The 18570-nt window shown below is 63.4% G+C and overlaps 1 protein-coding gene across 1 annotated transcript in view; it reads right to left on the bottom strand.

Moving 5' to 3' along the window:
- Window positions 1-18153, bottom strand: part of FOXO6 (forkhead box O6) — a 53929-nt gene extending 35776 nt beyond the window's left edge. The window contains exon 1 of the mRNA XM_026102504.2: window positions 16954-18153. Coding sequence (XP_025958289.2) covers window positions 16954-17385 — 432 coding nt within the window. The 5' untranslated portion in view covers window positions 17386-18153. The remainder of the gene's footprint in view (window positions 1-16953) is intronic.
- Window positions 18154-18570: the final 417 nt, after the last annotated feature.

Genomic DNA, 18570 nt, shown 5'->3' with positions numbered 1-18570 from the left:
CACGCACGGAGTGCATTCACAGTGCATCTACCACGCATTAGCACAGGGAGGGTCATACGTGTGCACGGACACGTGCCAGGATGCGGCCGGGCTGGGCCTGCTGCAGAGTTGTCCCTGCGGCAGGTCCAGCAGCAGCTGGCAGCTGGGCGCAGGAGGGGAGCTGGACCACCTCTGAGCAAGCAGCCGCTCCACGCTGCACATTGCGGGTGCCACTGCCAGTCTGTGTCGAGGAGAGGCCCATCCCACAGCTCCAGAGGGGTCTGGAGACTGCACCTCCTCATTTCCTCCCCGGGGGTAGCCAGACCACACTGTGTGTCTGGGTTAACTTAGATGAGCCCTGGATCTGACGCACCCGTCTGGCATTTTCTCATTATACTGAGGGCTTCTGTTTTGCTGTGTGCATTTGCCACAGCATTGTCAGTGGTGGAAAAACTATTTTGCAGGCATGGCAGCGTGCCATGGGAAAGCAGGGTGAGTGGGAACGCTGGCAGTTGCCAGCCTCCAGCCGCACACACGCAGCCCAGTGCATCCCTGCACTCTCCAAAAATGGATCGCGCAAGCACGGGCCAAGAGGCAGAGGTGTGTTCTCGCACCCCATCTCCATCCCAGACCCAGGAAAGAGCCATCCCCGAAAGACAGCAGTGCACTCCTAGACCCCCCCTTGCTGCACAAGCCAGAGCCAAGAGGAAACGGGCTCAGGAGCCAACAGCGGAGTGATCCAGCCCTTTGCTGAGCTGATGCGCTGAGCAGAGAGGAGTGCTCACTGCAGCACAAGCCACCAAGAGACACAACTGCAGCCACAGGGCTTTGAGCATTTAAAAAAGCCATTTGCACCTAAATCACCCCCTCCATGAGATCTGAGCCACGCACAGAGAGCATTGGAGAACATGCAGCCAATTCTCCATGGGGGAGCCCTCTGGAAAACTCTTCCCCAACCTGCTGCAGCACACCATTAGCCTGCTGGCATAGCATCCAGCTTTCCATCCTTCCCCACACTAACCTCCAGCATCCCCTCGCTGCTGATGGGATCGTGAGCCAGGAGGCTGGGAGATTCCCAGATGGCACATCCCAATTCCCCACTCCTGCTGGTGTGCCATAGGGTGCTGAGCAAGTGAGGGGGACAGGAGCTCACCCCCTGGGCTGATAAAATAGCAATGTATTTTGCAGTGACACCATGCAACCAGCTGGCCCACACAGCACGAAGGGAAAGGGGAGGCAGAGCTGAGCACACTGAGGCTTGTCAGAAAGGTACATCTCCACAAATAGTGGCCACAGAAGGTGGAGCTTCCCAGTGCCCAGTGTGTACTGGGGAGCTGGTCCAACCGGGAATACCATCAAAGGGCAGGTGACGATGCCCAAGCCTCAACTCCAAAGCGCAGTTCTCACAGAGGACAAGGTGCAAATTAACTGCTGGCCTGGCAGTCCAGGCTGGACTCTCCTCTCCGCGGTGCTCAGCCCAGTGCCCAGCCCAGCAGGTAGATGGCTGGGAGCAGAGGCAGCCCCTAAGGCAGCTCCTAATCAGCAGCTGGCTCAGATCAGGGCCCAGCAACTTCAACATAGCACTAAGGAGAGAGCAAAGAGCCCTGCAGCTCTGGGGAAACCCACAGTGCAGTGCATGAAAGCACTCCTGCCTGCTGCCACAGGTCCTTCTGGATGCCCCCCTTCCCAGGTCCAGCAGCCCCAGCGGGGAAGAGGGCCAGGAAGACGCAGATGGGCCAGAGCAGGGGGCTGCGTGGCAGGGGAGCCGCAGAGAGCTCAACTACTTAACCAGAGTCCCCAAGCACCAGCACCAGAGACACCGCGAGACAAAAATACTTGCAGGACCCCTGGGAAGCCACGTCTGGGCAGACAGCAGGGAGGGGGGCTGCCTCTGCGAAGCCACCGCCGCTGGCAGCTCCCAGGGCCCCGACGCAGCACCGCAGCTTCCCGGGCGGGTCCTCAGGGCCCCTGGCCATCGCCTCCGGCTGTGTGCTGGGGTGAGGTGCACCGGGCAAGCAGGGCTCAGGCAAGGGACCGAGAGCAGCAAAGCAGCCCGAAGAGAGGATATGGTGAGGGCTCTAGGCTGGTGAGCTCCAGGTGTGGGGTGGGCTGGGTAGCAGTACTAGGGTTGTAAGATCCAGGTACGGGGTGTGTGACAAGCACAGGCTGAGTTCAGGGTGTGTGGGTTCAGGGTATGGCATGCACAGGCGATGTTGGAGGCACAGGGCACACGGTGCGGGGTGCAGGTTCACAAAACCCAGTTGCTAGCTGGGGGTCTGAAAGCAGAGTCTCGGCACGCAGGTCCGCAGCCTGGCACGGTGCAGGGCTGCAGCGACGCGCGTGCTGGTATAGGAGTGCCGGGCTGCGGCGGGAGCCCAGCGAGCGGGTTCCCGGTTCGGGGCCACAGAGCCAGCTGGGCTGGGTGTCTCTGGCTGACATTCCTACCACTCCCACGTAAGCCCTGCAGCCGTTGAGCAGCCTCCCTGCTCTGCCCTGGTGCTTTTCGGGGCAATAGGTGACCAGGCCTGCCCTAGCCGTGCCCGGGCAGGCTGTGCTTTCTCTGCCAACAAGCCCGGGTGCATGCCAAGCATGTCTCAGCTCCCCGCTGCTGCTGCGCCTGTCCCAGCGCCGTACGCAGAGCCCGGGCACGCCTCCAGCTCCCCGGCGGTGCCAGGGGATGCACGGCCCCATCCCCGCCATGCCCCTGCCCCACGCGCGGCCCGTAACGCCAGGAGCGTGCCTGCACGCGGCTCCATGCCCACCTGCCCCGGGCCCGCACCGGCCTGCCTGCGGGCACCCTCCCAGCCCGGCCCCGCTCGCCGCCCTGCCCGTCGCCCGCAAGAGCCCCGCTGGCTGCCGGCAGCCGGGCAGCTGCCCAAACGCAAGGCAGGCAGCGGGGCTGTGGAGGAGCCGGCGGCCCAGCCCCAGCCAGCTATCTGGGGCAGCGTTGCGGCAGCGCAGGAATGAGACCGTGGGCAGGAAAGGGCCGGGAGGATGCAGACAAGGAGCACAAGCTGCTGCTCAGCAGCACTGGGAAAGGGGCAGTGCCCTGTTTCCCCCCGCACCGCCTCCCTGCAGGGATCACCCTGCGATCCGGCTCCTTTCCTCCAGCTCTGGAAGAACATGGTCCCTCAGCTCTGCTGTGAGCGGGAGGGTGAAGGGAACGAGTCAGCCAAGTTCAAGGAATGCCACAGCCGTGTTTCAGCCGTATGGGGAACCACCCCGCCGAGGGCCCTTCTCTGCACCGGCTCCGGGAGGGTTGTGCAGACGGTGATGGAGAGCTCAGCCCCGCTGCCTGCCGCGGAGGTGCCGGGCCCTGCCACCGCACGGCTCTGGGGGGGGACTTGGGGGGACCTGGGGCTGGCACAAAGCTGGGGTGGCTGAGGGTTGCCAGCACCAGCTGGACGGACCAGACAAGCGTGGGCTCTCGCCCGTGCCTGGAGCCGTACGCCAGCTCCGCACGCGCGCCCGGCTGGCTGGCTCCACTCGTCGTGTGGGCAGAGGCACTGCTCAGCCACGGTGCCGCTGCCAGAGCCTGCCGGGGCCAAAGGGATCGCTCAGATTAAAAGCCAACATCCTGCTGCCCAGCACCCACCGCCCCAGGGATACGCTGCCCACGGATCTGCTCTTGTGGGGCAAGGGGGTGACCACGGTGCAAAGCCATCAGCAAGGGGCTGCCATTCTGTTTCCCAAATTTCTCTTAAAAGTATCACATCCAACGGGATGAGACAGAGCTTGGAAAGGAAGCTGTGGGAGTAAGAGGTCCGAGCCCTTGTGCAAGAGCGATCCAGCAGCCAGCACTGGCAAGCAGAGGCTCGCGTGGCCAGGACCGGTCCAAAGGCACCTGCCGGGCAGAGCCCCCAGGCAGTCCCGTGGGACCGGTGGGGCCGGTGGGGTGGGCTGGGCACCCGCACACCGGGCCTGGCCACGGCGGTCCCCATGCAACAAGCCCAGCTCCCCGCACAGGATCTGCCTTCATCGCGGCCAGCCAAACCCACACGTTTTGCCCATGCACAGGTTAACGCAGGAGTCACACTCGGCCACGATTTACACGCGTTTGCAGCCAGGCGTCCCACAAGAAATCTAACCGATGGGACCTGCAATTAATACCTGCAACATAATAGAGCTGATTATAATAATTGGCATAATAATTACATTACACCTAGGGAAGGGTGTAAGCAGAGAGCGCTGCAAAACAGACTCTTTGTCTTTGCTTTTTTGTTTTCTCTCCAGCTTGCAGGTAATAGCCAGGAATGGGCAAACCCTCTTTTAATGGACTCTTAATAATGCTGTAATTTCCCTTTGCAGGGAAAGTTTTCCAAACAGTCAAAGATTCAAAACAAAGCAATGATTGTTCCTATTAGCATTAAATTCTACTCTGGGAGAGAGAATAAATCAAGCAAGGGGATTCAATTCAAAACAGAACTATAAAAAATCCAATAATGATTTTTTAATATTAATAAGAAAAATATATTGTTATGCACCCTTAGCATTTAAACTTCTAATCCAATCAGCACAAAGTGCAGAGATAAATCACAGCAGCAGAGGAGAAGGGAACAACCATCAAGCTGGCAGCAATAAAATGCTGTCTTACATCCCTGGGACAGACATAGGTTTGACAGTCTCAAAAAACCTCGCGGAATTTATGAGCCTGTCGCTCCACAACGAGCTTGTTAATTCCTTCCTCGCATCCCCGCATGCGCCCTCCACCCTGGGCACGGAGGGAGCAAGGGGTCAGGCTGCCGGACGGTCAGATCCCAAGCAGGAGGTGACAGCAGGCGTCCTAGCTGCCAAAGCCCTTCAGCAAGGCAGTTTGGAGCAGGGGATGTGCTGCGTCCTCTCCGCAGCTCCCGGGAGCAGATGGTGCCCAGGGATGGAGCCGCAGAGGGGGACGCGTTTTCAGCATTATAGCCCTACTCGATGGGGAAGGCAGGGAGGGGAGAGATTCTCCCTTCTTGATCCCCAGGCGGATCTGAGCATCACGGTGGGTGCTTGCAATCTCACACTGCTGAATGCACCAGGGAGCAGCCGCTGCACGCGGTGCTCTTCTGCACAGCCCCATCCACGAGACGCCAAGCGGCTTGCGTCCTCAGCAGCCACCTGAGCAATGCCAGCTCCCGCAGACATCGGCAGATGCTCTGACATGGCCTGTGGGACTCGCTCCACTCCCCTTTCCCAGTGTTCAGAGGGGATGTGAAAATGAGGATTATGGAAAACCCTCCTCATCGTGCAGGTCTGTGCAGCACATAAAAGCATTTAAAGGTGTAATCCCCCCGCTGGCCCCCAGCAGAGCCCCGGCCACCCTGCTGATCTAGAACGAGCCCCGCACTTTGCTGGGGTCACTGTCCAGAAATAATCCCAGGCTCCCAACACCACTCCTCCCGCGGTTCGCGCCGTGCCATCCTAGTTGAACTCATTACAGATAATGGCCCACAATTCACCACGGACGCATCCTAGCTATTCCTTCTGATTTATCGGCTCCAGCAGACTATGCACAGCCACGTGGGCCAGTGAAGAGCCAGGGTGAGCAGCAAAACTTCATAAAAACTGCGGCAGCTCCCTGGGAGGTTTTTGCATCCCTAGTCCACCAGGTCTCACCTCCATTCGCGCCTGCACTGTCACTCTCAGGTCCTTATGGACCACAACCCTCGGTGCTCTTGTCGAAACCCCAAAAGCAGCTACACCAGTTACACACGTGCTACCGGGCAGGAAGGGGGCACAGAGGGAGATGCCAAACGACTACTACAACCACAAGCGGATACACGGACTGGGGAGGAGCAAATAACCAGCATCTTTCCAGGTAGCAGTGATGATACCTGCATCATCACAGCCATGCAACAGTCACGGGCAAAAGACATCTCAGCTGCACGGGGAGTTCCTGGACGGCTCGCAAACTGCCAATGACACATATCGGGGCTAGGAGAGAGAGAGGGCATCTGGGGACAGACAAAGCACCATGAGGCTTCACTCTGTCCGGTTCCTAGTGTCCGTGATCCTCGCAGGGGAGGCCAACAGGTGGCAAAGGATTAATTAAAGCTATTACAGGTCTAAATCCAACGTGCAATAAAGTGCTTCTGCTCTGCTTTCACTTCAGATGGTTTTGTCAGACGCTCTTGGAGCAAGTGCCAGGCTCGGCAGAGCCTCGTGCTCCCGCTCGGGGGCTTAGCACCGCCTGGGTCCCGCCCAGCCACCAGCGCTGCCTTTCAGTGTGTCTCTCCCCATCGGGGGGGTGCACAGGCGATACCCCAGGAGCAGCAGGCACCCATCCCCTGCCGGAAATCTGCAATACGTTTTGATGCAAAAGGAGTGGAAATATCCCATGCCGGGGCCCTGAATTGCCAGGGCCACGGCGGCGGGCAGCGCGCTTAGAGGAGCTGCCCGCGGCCGTCAGGCCCCCCCGCTCGCTGCCGCCGGGGTTGAGATGTCTTCGCCGCCGCCACGCGCGGGCCTCGGCGGGACCCCGCAAGCAGCACCGCAGCTTTCGGTTCAGCAGCCGGTCCGACCGGACGGGAGGCTCGGAGATCCAGGCCATGCACTGGGCTCCCAGACGGACTGGCGCGGCGCTCAGCTGCAGGGATGCCCTGCCAGCCGGAGCAGGGTTGCGGGCGAAGCCCCGAGCTGCCGGACCGAACCGAGATGCTCCCCATCTCCCCCCTGAGCCCCGCGAGGCTTCGAGCCTGGCAGTGGCGGCTCCGCACCCCGCGGTGGGGGGCACAGTGCAGCCGGCACCTTCCCGCGGGCGAAGCCGGGGCTCTCCGGGCCTCCCAGCATCGGTCCCCAGCGCCGCCGCCGTCCCCGCGGGGAGCTCAGCCGCGCCGGGCTGCCAACGGCCCCGCGAGCGCCCGTCGCTGCTGCACCCGGGGGCCGGTGCGGCCCCCGCCGCGGACTCCCCCTTCCCCGCACGGGAGACGCCGGGCTCCCGGGAGGCAACAAGGGCGGCTCTGAAGAGGACGGGGGCATCTCGCCGGGCCGCCCATCCACGGGGCGCGGGCGAGGGGCCGGGCGCTTTCCAGGGAGTCGCCTGGAGCCAGGCTGCGCTGCCGGGGGCACCGGTTTGGGGTGGGCGAGCTGCTGGCGGTGGGGAGGGAGGGGGTGCGTGAACTTTTGAACCAACAGGCTGCAGATCAGTGTATTACCTTAACGCGAGTTAAAAATAACCGTCTCGTCTCTTGAAATGAGTCTGTCTGCAATTACAGCTTGGCATGTCTGCGTCGGAGCGTCCCCGGGCTGGCACTGCGCCAGGTGGCAGGCGGCTTCTAACAACCCTCGCTTTCTTTTTTTTTTTTTTTTCCCCTTTTTTTTTCACGAGCAAATCAAAGGTGTCTGCTCGGCTCCTCGGCTGGGGCTCCCCCCGTACACCAAGCCATGGCCACATCTTCAAAAGCTCCCTAGCGCTCCAGCCCCTTTGATGCCTGCCGCTCAGCAGAAAGGCCCCTTCTTCCCTCCCCGGCCCCCCGCCAATGCTGGGACTCTCCCTGCCAGCCCCACCACTTCGACAAAGGCCAGGGAGCAGGACAAGTCCAGCCTGGTGTCAGTTCAAGGGAAGGCTGCCATCTCACAGCCCTTCCCTGGGCTGGCTTTGCACCCGGGTGTGTGCATCTGAACGCAACGTGCGAGTGTGAGTGCACGTGTGCACACGTCAGTGCAAACGCCAACACACGATGAGCTACGTGCATACGTGCGTACACCCCGAGGGACGATGTGTTAGCACACGAGCACGACCGTGCAGCGTGCATGCCACCGGCACCCCGGTGCCCTCGATGCACACGCATACACGTGCAAGTCCGCACATGCAAATTAAGAAGCGTTGGGTGCACACGTGCATACGGACGTGCACACGCGAGTCCCTGCGCAAGGGGCGGACAGTGCCGTGGCAGCCACACGTGTGCACGGTGCTGTATGAACGCACGACTGGACTGGGTGCACAGGTCTGCACATTCGCACACGCCACAATGTGATCTAGGCTGAGTCCCCAGGCCCTGCGGTGCCAGGAAAGGTACGGGGGCACCTGGCAGAGGAGGGACGTGGCAGCAGAGCGGGGCCTCGCGAGGCGCTCTCGGATGCCAAGGTCACCACCTCTGCTCCCTGTGGCATCGGTCCTCACGCCCCGGCGATGCTCTGCCCAGTCCCGCAGCCCCGGGGGCAGGCAGAGGCCAGGAGTGCTCCGTGCCGGGGAGCACAACCAGCTTCTCCCGCTCCGCGGAGAGACACCCGGCAGAGCCGCTGCGAGCACGCCTGTCCTGGCATCCCCCCTCGCGTGCCCAGGCCGCCAGCACCCGGCGCTGCCTGGGAAACCTCCTCCGTGGCACGCGGGCCCCAGGGGAGCAGCAAGCCGGGCTCTGTCTCTGCTATATCTGCAGGAAAAAAGTGCCGGAGGCAGCCGGCTGCAGAGACAGGCAGCGACCCCCGGTACCCGCGCACGGAGGGCCAGCGGGCAGCAAACCCCCGGGATCCCTCCTGCTGCCGCGCTGGGGAGGATCCTGCCGAGCCCCCGCACGGCACGGACCCCCGGGGCACTGCCTGGGGGGACCGGCTGGTAGCTGGGTGCTGGGCCAGGGAAAGACGTGCCGCCCTGGGAGAAAGCAGGCTGTGCAGACCGCCCCATCACAAGCGACCGCCGACGTCTCATGCCGGTCGTGCCGCTCCGGGGCAGCCCCCCCCGAGCCCACACCAGGCCTGGGGGACAGGACGCCCCGCGGCCAAGACGGAGCAGGGGACGGCAAAGGCTGCCCCGGCCCTGCGGCTCGGCATCCCTGCCGGGAGCGAAGGGGGACCCCGGGGTCCCCGCTCCTGCCCCGGCAGCTGGGTGCTGCGGCGCTCCGGCTGTGCCCCCCTCCCAGCGCGGGCTGCCTCCTCCTCCGGCGGGTGAAAGCAATCTTTGTGCCGTGCTTTCAGTTCTCCTTGCTGGCGTGCCGCCAAGACAACACATAATAATGAACAGATGCTGTCCAAAATGAGCTTCAGCAGCAGACAGGCAAGCCATTCCAAGTGTCCTTCCGTAACCTAAAGTGCCTTTCACCTCGGCACTAATCAGGCACCTTCAGCAGGAGAGAGGAGCGGACGTGAAGCGTCTGGCTAATTAAAAGTAATGCGATCGGGGACTGGAGAGCCCCCGTCAATGGGTTCAGGGAGGGGAGGAGGAAAAGCAGCTGCTTGGGCACCTCCCTGCAGGCCGGCCGGCGGGGAAAGGGGCACGACCGGGGGCAGGAGGGCAGGGGGAGACCCCACGCAGAGCCCTGCCTGGCTCTCGAGCATGTCCACGGTCAGGGGGTGGCCCACGGGAGACCCAAGGGCAAATGCAAGGGTTCAGGACGGACTCAAGGGGTGGAGGGGTCAGTCTGGGGCCAGGGGCCAAATCATGCCCCCAAGCAGCCCCATGCAAGGGTTGAGGATAAGGAGGGAGTACAGGGAAAAGGGCTAACCTCGGGAATGTGGTACCCAGAGAGCCCTGGGCAGAGCCTGCCACCCACTCCCTGGATGGGCCCAAAAGCTGCATCGAGGCGACAGAAACATGCCAGCCCTGCCCTTGCCTCTGCACACCTCAGTCACTGCCTGTGAGCTTTCCTACGGGCGATCAACCACAGCAATCCTCAGGGTTTTCATCAAACCGAGAGCCCTAAAGAGCCTCGCTCCCTCTGAGCATCAGCAGCTGGTCAGAGCCAGGGGTCCAGCGCAAAGACCCTGCCCTGTCCTCTGTCCCCTCTGCACCACGGTCTCCTCTGCTCGTCCCAGCCCCGGCCACCCGCTAGCAGGTTTCTCCTCCGCATCCTGCTGCCCCCAGGTCCTGTTCTCCCGTGTCCTCCATGCCTTGCTGAGGAAACTTCCCCCTGGGCAAAGGCCGGGAGGGCACAGGCAGCGGTGCCCCAGCACCAGCCCTGCTACAAGAAGGAGCTGTTGCAAGTTCAGCCTCGGTTGTGCCTGCCAAGCCCCACCGGGGTGGAGAAGCAAGTGCAGCCTGCGACACTCCCAAGGTTTGTAGCTCGGCTGCGCGAGGTGGAGGGGAGAAAGGCGGGGAGATTCAGCCCTTTCCTGCTCGCTGCCTTCATGAGCACACGGCAAAATCAGGAGCCAGGCATAAAACTCTGCTCCCAAAGCACCGGCAACCGCACAGTGCCAGGCCCCTGAGCACGACGGTCATTCCCGGCCGGGAACATCCCAGCAAGGATCCCATCTCCAAAGAGAGCCAGGCCAAAGAGTTCCCGAGGCTCCGAGAGCTTCAGCCTGCTCCAGCGTTGAGCCTGGCCTGATCCACCAGGGCACCAGAGTCTGCGCAAAATATTTACGAGGCTTTTTCAGTACAAATCCAAACACCAGGAAATCCATTCCCCAGCCCGGGAATCTGGCACTGGCGTCACAGCATCAGGCTGCAGAGAGCGAGAGGGAGGGAGGGAGGTGCACGCACACATGCACACACACGGGCACACACGCACAGCGGCAGGGACACACGGAGATGGCAAGTGACGGCCTCCAAGTGCTCTTCTAGTCCGCAGAATCTTAACTGTAGTTTATATTCCAGTGGTTATTAAAAATAAAGGGGGGGGGGGGAGCTAAGAGCAGAGCAAGCTGTTCATTTGGATCCTTTCCCTTGGGTTTAATAAAGCCCCACTCACTGCTGTAGTATCATTTTTATGCTATCATAAAGCCGGACCATTTAGCAGGTTTGTGTTACTTCAGCAGTTAGCGCTGCATGAAAAGCAATTCCAGAAGAGAGAGGGGGAAAAAAAAAAAGGAGGAAGATGAAAACCTCCCAAAGAAGAGAGAAAAATGAGCCAGGAAGGAGGAGAGCAGCCTCAGGGATCCCTCACCGGCCGTGCCCCCAGCGCCTGCCTCACCGAGCGCTGCGAGCGGCACCGGAGCGCGTTGCACACCCGGCACAGCCCACCCCTCCGCCGGCACTGCCACCACACACGGAGCCAGGGAAAGCCCAGGGACGGGGCCTCGGCACCCAGACCAGGCAGCAAACGGCCGCAGCAGTCAGGGGTGCAATGCATCCAGCGGGGACCCCAGGCTGCATCGAGACCCCACATCCCATGGGAACAGGTTGGGGCTCCCTGGTGACCCAGCAGTGCTGCACTCAGGGACCGGGGCGGCTGCTCCAGAGCCGTTTACAGGATGCAGCAGAAGGGCTTCCCCAGGACCGGCGCACCGGGGCGCGGAGGAGCGAGCGGCTCCCCTCCCGGCGATACCGGGCAGGCCGGCCCCGGTGCTCCTCTCCTGCTCCCGGCCCGGAGCGCCGGGCTCTCCGCCGCTGGAAGATCTCCTTATATGGAGAGGATGGGATGCTCCGCGGGGCCCCCAGCAGCAGCCACCGCGCTCCCTCCAGCCCGGGGACAGGCTTCAAGTCCCGGGGCAAACGGCAGCCAGCCCGCTCTGCCCCCGTCCACGCCATCTCACCCCCGTCCTCCCCGTCGCTTCTCCCTTCAACACACTCCCGCCCGCCCAGGCACGGCCTGTTCCCTCCCCAGCGCCCGGCTGCCCTCCCCGAGGGGAAAGTCGTCCCCATTTATCTCATGCCCTGGTTTCAAGCCTGTTTAGCCACGTAGGCAACGTCCCACGCGGATGCGCTAGCCCAGATCTAAGAGATGAAATGCAGGGGATTGGCATCAAGTGGTAGTGAAAGAGCTTCACGGAGCCCTGGCCCAGCTCCCCCACAGATTATTTTTGCCGTGTTTGTACAGCACTTGGCACAGTTGTGTTCTGGGCCAGGACTGCAGCTCTACCTCCCTTTGCTAATAGCGGGATGGGGTCGTATCTTGGGGATCTCCATGCAAAACGGGGAGGTGAAGTCCTCCCTTACGCACCAGTTCCAGACAGAGCTTTCCAGCGGGCAGAGCAGGGTGTGCAAGCCGTGCTCCCATCCCTTGCAGCCCCTTTTTCTCCCTGCTCCCACCCAAACACCCTTTCGGGCCCCTTTTTCTCCCTGCTGCAGAAACCAACAGGGCATCATCTGTTTCCATTCTGCCCTGCAGCAGGGAAGCTGGCAATCGTGGGGTCATTGCGTGGCAGACCTCGGCCCGAGCACACGGTGCTCCCGGGCACCCCTGGCCCTGCGGAGCCTGGGTTCCCGCAGCCACCCTGCCCGCCGCTTCGGGAGCAGCCCGTCATGCTGTGTACCCAGCAATATAAAGGAGGAGGAGGTGTAGGGGAGGGCTGGGAAATTAAGGTTTTCAGCACTGTCAGAGCCACATCAAACAGGCATCCACCAGCTGATTGCTTGATTGTTATATTTTGGATGTCAAACCGGAGCAAGCAGAACCTTTAAAATGCATCAGTGCTGCTGCCTTTTTGACGGAGGGTGTTGGTTTCCCATTAACAAGTGGAAAGCGTGAGCTGGAGCAGAAAACTTCAAGCGCTTTGGAATTGATAAAATAACAACTCCCTAATTAAGCAGAACTGTCAGTCACGGGCGCCGGCTGCCCTGCATTGGGAAACAGCAGCAGCTCCTGGTGCACGTGCCCAATGCACCAGCCCAGCCCGCTGCGGCACAGAGAGCCCCAAGAAGCAACCCCACGCGTGTCCCAGAGCTGCCCCGCACACCTCTGGGAGGCACTGGGGAAGCAGCATGCCTCGTGGTCAGAGCACTCCCTGCCTGCTAAACAGGGCTCCCGGATCCTGGTCCTAGTGCTGACCACGGCCAGGCCATTTGAAAGCTGTGCCTCAGTTTACCTCTCTGGAAAGCAGCATAAAACAACCCACAGCTCAGTGGGGAAAGAGGCCTGACCCCAAAATACATGCCATGCTGGCATCCTTTCTCTCTCCAAGAGGTAAATCTCCAGTTTAGGGGACGAAGTCCCTGATGGACAGGTCACCTCCAGACATGCCTCTGCTGGGCACAGGTGGAGAAACCCCGTGGGCTGATCCATGGTTAGACGCAGTCAGGACCCTCAGGGTCCTGCTGGTGTTTGAGCAGGGCACCTGGATATGGAAAAGTCTTGCCTCCTGGTTAGAGCCAGCCAGGAGCCGCAGCTCCAGCAGCGCCTGGCAGCGTGGCCTCGGCCACCTCCTTGGGGAGGAAGCCGTGCCCCCGGCCTGACTCTCAAACCTGCGGCAGTCCTGCTCTCCCCAGCATGGGGATGCTTCGCAGGAGCTAATTAAAGGAACAGCCCATTACCCAAGACCCCCCTCCGACACTGCTGTGCTCGGTAATGAAACACTTTAAATCCATGATGCTTCTCCCAGGCCTGGGGCAGGAGGGACGTGGGATCTCCAGGGGCTCTTTAATAAGCTGCAAACAGCTCGTTACTACAAAATTGACTGCCCAGCGCTCCAGGTGCTACCGCAGCACCACATTGCCAAGAAGTGGAGCTGCCAGCCCGCCCTGTGCCAGGAGCGGAGCTCCCGCCGGGGAGGGGACGCAACGGAGGCACCCCTGTGCAGTCCAGGACAGGGGGACATCTGGAGGGAGGGGACAGCCAGGAGGGACACAAAGCTGCGGAGGGGTAGAGGAGCTGTCCTTGCTGTCCCCATGCTTCAGACGCATGCCTGTGACCAGGGAGGAAACCAGTTTCGGCAAGGAGCAGCTGGCCACAGCCCTGCAGCTGTGCCAGCCCTGGCTGGGCAGGAGAAGACTGCATGGGTGTTTAACCCCTGACATGCAAGTCGCCAGCCAGCAGCAGCAGGATCAGTTAAGCAAAGGGGGTCTCTGCACGCTGCTTCCTGCCCCTGGGTTGCCACCAGTCCCCGCACTGCAAGCCCAGATGGGGATCAGGCCCCGCAGCAGCCGTCAGTGCCTGGGAAGAGCGCAGCCCTAAGCCCTCCCAATAGCTCCATGGCTCCAGGCATGGGCCTATACTGGCCAAAGACTGTGCTGGGGTGAGAGGGTTCAGACATGGTACGAATGCCACCGCAAGGGAGGCTGCAGGGAACGAGCTGTTGCCTGCTGCGGCAATGCCAGTCTGCACAGCGGAGCTACATGCTCACAGCCCTGGGAGGCAGGGCCACCGCCAGAGTCACTCTGTCCCAGAGACAGGGCTACTGGAGGAGGGCCAGGGAGCATCGTATCATGGTCCTGCAGAGCCTCCATGCATCCAGATGGGCCTGTCTGAGCAAGCTGCCTGTGCAAATACCCCTTTGTACCCAACCGCATTTGGACCTTGAGCCTTTCCTCCATCCTGCATACACTATACTCCGTGAAGCAGGCAAAGGCCCTGGTCTCCCCATGCCTCCAGCTTCTCCACAGCCCCGCAGCTGTCACCACCTCCTTGCCCTCTTGCACACATCACCATGGTGCTCTGCAGAGAGGTGCCACCCCTGTTTCACCTTCCCAGCTTTCCCACATCCTTCCTGTCTCCCACCTCCTCTAACATTGCCCCTTCAAGAAAACTGCAGTACTCCGCGCAGCTCCACTGGCATTAAAGTGCACATCGGGCAGTGCAGGTACTCCGTGCTGTGCAGGCACATGCCAGACGCCATCCCTACCCCAAGGAACAAGGGACACCCAGGAATGGCGTGGGGGACAAGAGAGAGCTGAAGAACCTGTATTGCTCCCACACGCTCCCTGGTGGAGGCTTCCGTGTGAGAGGGTGTTGGCTCAGGAGCTGGCAGTCCCCGGTGCCACAGAGCAGAGGTAGGCGATACCCAGGTGATGGGCCAAACCGGGTATGGCCATTCCTGCTTTCCAGAAGGGAAGCCCTTGGGGGTCACTTCTTCCCAGGACTGATCCGGAAAGGAAGAGCTAGCTTCAAAGCCTGTCCTTGTCCAGAAGCCAAAAGTCGCTGCCCCTGCTGGTGTGTGCAGAACGGGAAGCCTGCGCCACCTCGCACATACACATATATACGCACGCTTTGCCAAGTGTCCCCACCACAGCCCTCACACTCCCAGAGGACACCAGTCACTCCTCCACCCTGCAAACCCCTGGAGGCTCAAACCCTGGCACTCGCATGTGACAAGGATGCCACGTTTGTGCCGGGCTCCCAACCCAGCTGCCGGCCTGTGCCACCTGGGCCAGGGGTCTTACCACCTGGGAGAAAAGCTTTGTTGGTCTCTGCTCAAAGGAAGTTTCCGCCTCCCAGGTGCCAGCGTACCATGAGAAGCATAAACTCACCCGTCTCCGCTTCCTCCCAGCTAGAGCTCGGCGCGCAAACTCGCTGCTGCTCACAGCAACGTCCCCTTGCCCTTGTTCCCCCAGGCTTCCCTGCGGGGACGCCCGGCACGGGGGATCCCCAAGCACTCCACACACCCCAGTGACACCATATGGCAGAGCTGGGCACGGGATTGCCAGGGAATCCCTTCGCTCCTCACCCGAAGGCAGCCCAGTGCTCCTGGCCACCAGTCCAGATCCCTGACAAACATCGCTGCTGCGTATCTGAGCCCCCAGAGCCCACTCCGCATCCCCCCCAACTCCACCAGTGTGCCCCACCAGCAGCCACCAAAGGGCATGAGCCCTGGGGAGACCCTTCTCCCCCAGCACGTGCCCACGGCCATAGAGGTGTCTCCAGAGGTGAAGGTCTAACCGACCCCCACATCGACTGCCTTATCCTGCCTTCTCCACAGGTGCCGACACTCCCCACGCTCCAGAGCGAGGAAATCGCTGCACAGGGACTCCAGGGCCGCCAGCTCCTTCCTGCCCACCCAGCACAGCCCAGGACAAGTCACTTATCTCTCTGCAGAGAGGATGCCCAACCTCCACACAGCCACCTGCAATACCAGCTCCTACGACCTCAGCCACAGGCACCGCAGGCAGACAGGGAGAGACCAGAGTCCCTTCCTCCCCCAGAGGCACTGGGGACATGATGGGGGGCCACGGCAGCCCTGTGTACAACCAAACAAGGACCCTGAACAGGCCAGGTTGGACTGACTGTGATGGAGGCCAGGAAACACCGTGCCAGGACAGAGGTCGGCCCGTCCATCACAGCAGGCCGGTATTAGAGGCCACAAGCCTCGTTACACACGCTAATCACACTGGAGGTGACAGGGCTTAGGGGAGGGCTTAAGAGAAACCGTCTCCTTTTTACTGACACCATCTGGACACAAGGCGATCTCTCCCCCTTCCTAGTGTCGCTACCGGGAGCTGAGCAAGTGCCGGCTGGAGAGGTAAGGGCTCACGGCAGCCGGCACGGCCCAAGCCCGGCTCAGCTCCGGGTGGCCTCCCTGCTCTCTCCCATCCCCAGGAGGATCGGTATAACACAGCCCCAGCACAAGCCAAGCAAGAGGGGGAATTGTCGCTGCTACCAGGGATATCTAACAAACCAACAGCACCGGCCTGGAGCAGAGCAGAGCAAACTGAATGTGGAGCCAGGCAGGCTACGTGCGTGCCCCCGGGAAGGGGGGTATGGCACGGGGGAAGGCTGGGGCAGGGACAGAGACTCCGAAGCCGGGACAGAGACGCAGAGCAGAACTGTGCAAAAGCCAGCCGGGAGCCACCTGTTTGGGGAAAGCCCTTCCTCCAGCTGTCTTCCCAGGCACGCCACTGGGACTCCTGAGCCCTGGCGCCTGGGACAGCTCGGGGTGCCTGCACCGTGCCGCTGGCAGGGCTTCCCGCACACGCAGACGGGCAGAGCTGGGGCAGCAGGACTGTCATTCATAATGCCCTGGTGCTCACATGCCAGAAGGAGAGGCAGCCACAGCCGCCCTCTCCGCGCAGTCCCCACTACCCAGCCCTGCTGGCAGAGCGGGAGGCGCGATCCCCCTCACCCTGGGGAGGATCCTGGCACGGGGCTCCGGGGACTGGCACGCCGCTGAGCTGGAGCGCAGCCTCAGCGGCGGGGCGAGCAGGCGAACCGGGGCCAAGCTCACTCCCCCCGCTCACCTGCACAACGCGGCACCGCACCTCTCCCCAAAACTTGACCGGCTCCCTTTCCCCCAGCCACGAGGAAAGCAGCGGGTCCCGGCTCGCCCACCGCCCCCGAAACGCCCCGGCGAGGGGCTACGGTCAGGCTGCCGCGCGGGGAAGCCACCGGGGGCACGGGCAGCCCGCGGGGCACCTCCAGGAGCCAGGGAAAGTTGCACGAGGGGGTCGGGGCAGGGGGCAGGTACCTTCCAGCCGGCGGAGCTGTTGCTGTCTCCTTTATCCTTAAAGTAGGGGACGTATCGGACCATCCAGTCGTAGATCTGCGAGAGGGTGAGCCGCTTCTCCGGGGAGCTCTCGATGGCTTTGGTGATGAGGTCGGCGTAGGAGAGGTTGCCCCAGGCGTTCCTGCGGGAGGTCTTGGCCTTGCGGAGCTGTCCAACGTCCGCGCCCGGCGGCGGCAGCGCCGCGGCGGCTCTGCGCTCCGCCGGGGCCGCCGCGTTCTCGGCGCCCTCCGCGCCGCCGGCCGCCAGCGCCGGGGGGCCGCCCGCCGCGCCCCCATCCTCCTCCTCCGCCGCGAAGTCGGGGTGGGGGAGCGGCCAGGTGCACGACCGCGGCCGGCTCTGGGGCTCGAAATCCGGGTCGATCTCTACCTGATGCGCCTGGAGCTTTTCTTCCATGGTCCTCCCCCCCGCCCGCCCCCCCGGAGTTACTGTCGATTTCCACCCGAAAAAAGAGGGAGAGGAGTGTGCAGAAGGGCTCCGAGGCGGGCGGGGGGTGGGGGGCGAAGGGGAAGGGGAGGGAAGGGGGGCGGGGAGGGGGGACGCCGGTCCGCGCGCCCGGATCCTGGAGGTGCAAAGGCGGCGGGGGAAAGCGCCAAGCAGCCCGAAGTCCGGAGCTCTAGGAGGCGGCGCTGCCCGGCGCCGCGGTGGGAAACGGGAGGCTAACGGGAGAGGCGAGCCGGGCGGGATGCCGCATATTCATCGGGAGCCTCCAGCTCGGGCGAGACGGGGCTTCACCAGCCGCGGAGCTCCGGAATGATTCCCGGCACAACGGGAAGCGCGGCGGCGCCGGGCGGGCGGGGAGCGGGGGCTGCCGCGTCCATCGGGAGGCTGCGCCGGGGCCGCGCGGTCAGGCAGCAACAGATGAGCGGCGGCGGCCGGCGGCGGGCGGCATCCTCGGCCGGGGCCGGCGCGCGCTGGAGGCGACTCCGGGGAGCGGCGGCGGCGGGTCACCTGGGCGGGGAGCACGGAGAGCCTCGGCGCGGCGGGCCCCGCGGCGGCGGCGGCGGCGGGCTCCGGGGGCCGCCGGGCCGGGCGGCACCCGCGGGCGGCCCGGCGCTAAGTCCGGCGGCGGCGGCGGAGCGGCGGAGCCATGCTGGCGGGCGGCACGCACCTGACAGCGCTGGGAGGGCGGCGGCGGCGGCGGCGGCGGGCGGGCGGGCGGCTCTCCGCCCCTCGCGGGCGCCCCGCCACCCCCCGCTCCCCGCCCCGCTCGGCTTCAGCGGCCGCGCGCCGGCCGCGCACCTGCCCGCCGCCGCCGCCGCCGCGCTGCCGCCAGGGCGCGGGCGGGCCGCATGCTGGGGCGGCCGCCGCTTGCTCGCTCCGCCGTGCCCGCCGCGAATGCGAGCGCCGCCGCCGCCGCCGTGACACAGGGGGAGGGCTGCGGGAGGGGCGGGGGGCGGGCGGGGGAGGGGAGCGCCCCGCGCGGCACCGCACAGGGCAGCGCGAAGGGAAGCGAAGCGAAGGGAAGGCGGCGGCGGGCGGCGCGCCCGGGGCCGCGCAGCATCCCGGCCCGGGACGCTCCCCCGGGCCCCGCCGCCCCCCGGCCCGCGGCGGCGGCCCCCGCGCCCGCCCGCCCCACGT

The sequence above is a fragment of the Dromaius novaehollandiae genome, chromosome 23 (genome assembly GCF_036370855.1).
Source record: "Dromaius novaehollandiae isolate bDroNov1 chromosome 23, bDroNov1.hap1, whole genome shotgun sequence".
Lineage (NCBI taxonomy): Eukaryota > Metazoa > Chordata > Aves > Casuariiformes > Dromaiidae > Dromaius > Dromaius novaehollandiae.
The sequence above is the reverse complement of the archived record's forward strand: the minus strand, read 5'-3'. Positions and strand labels throughout refer to the sequence as shown.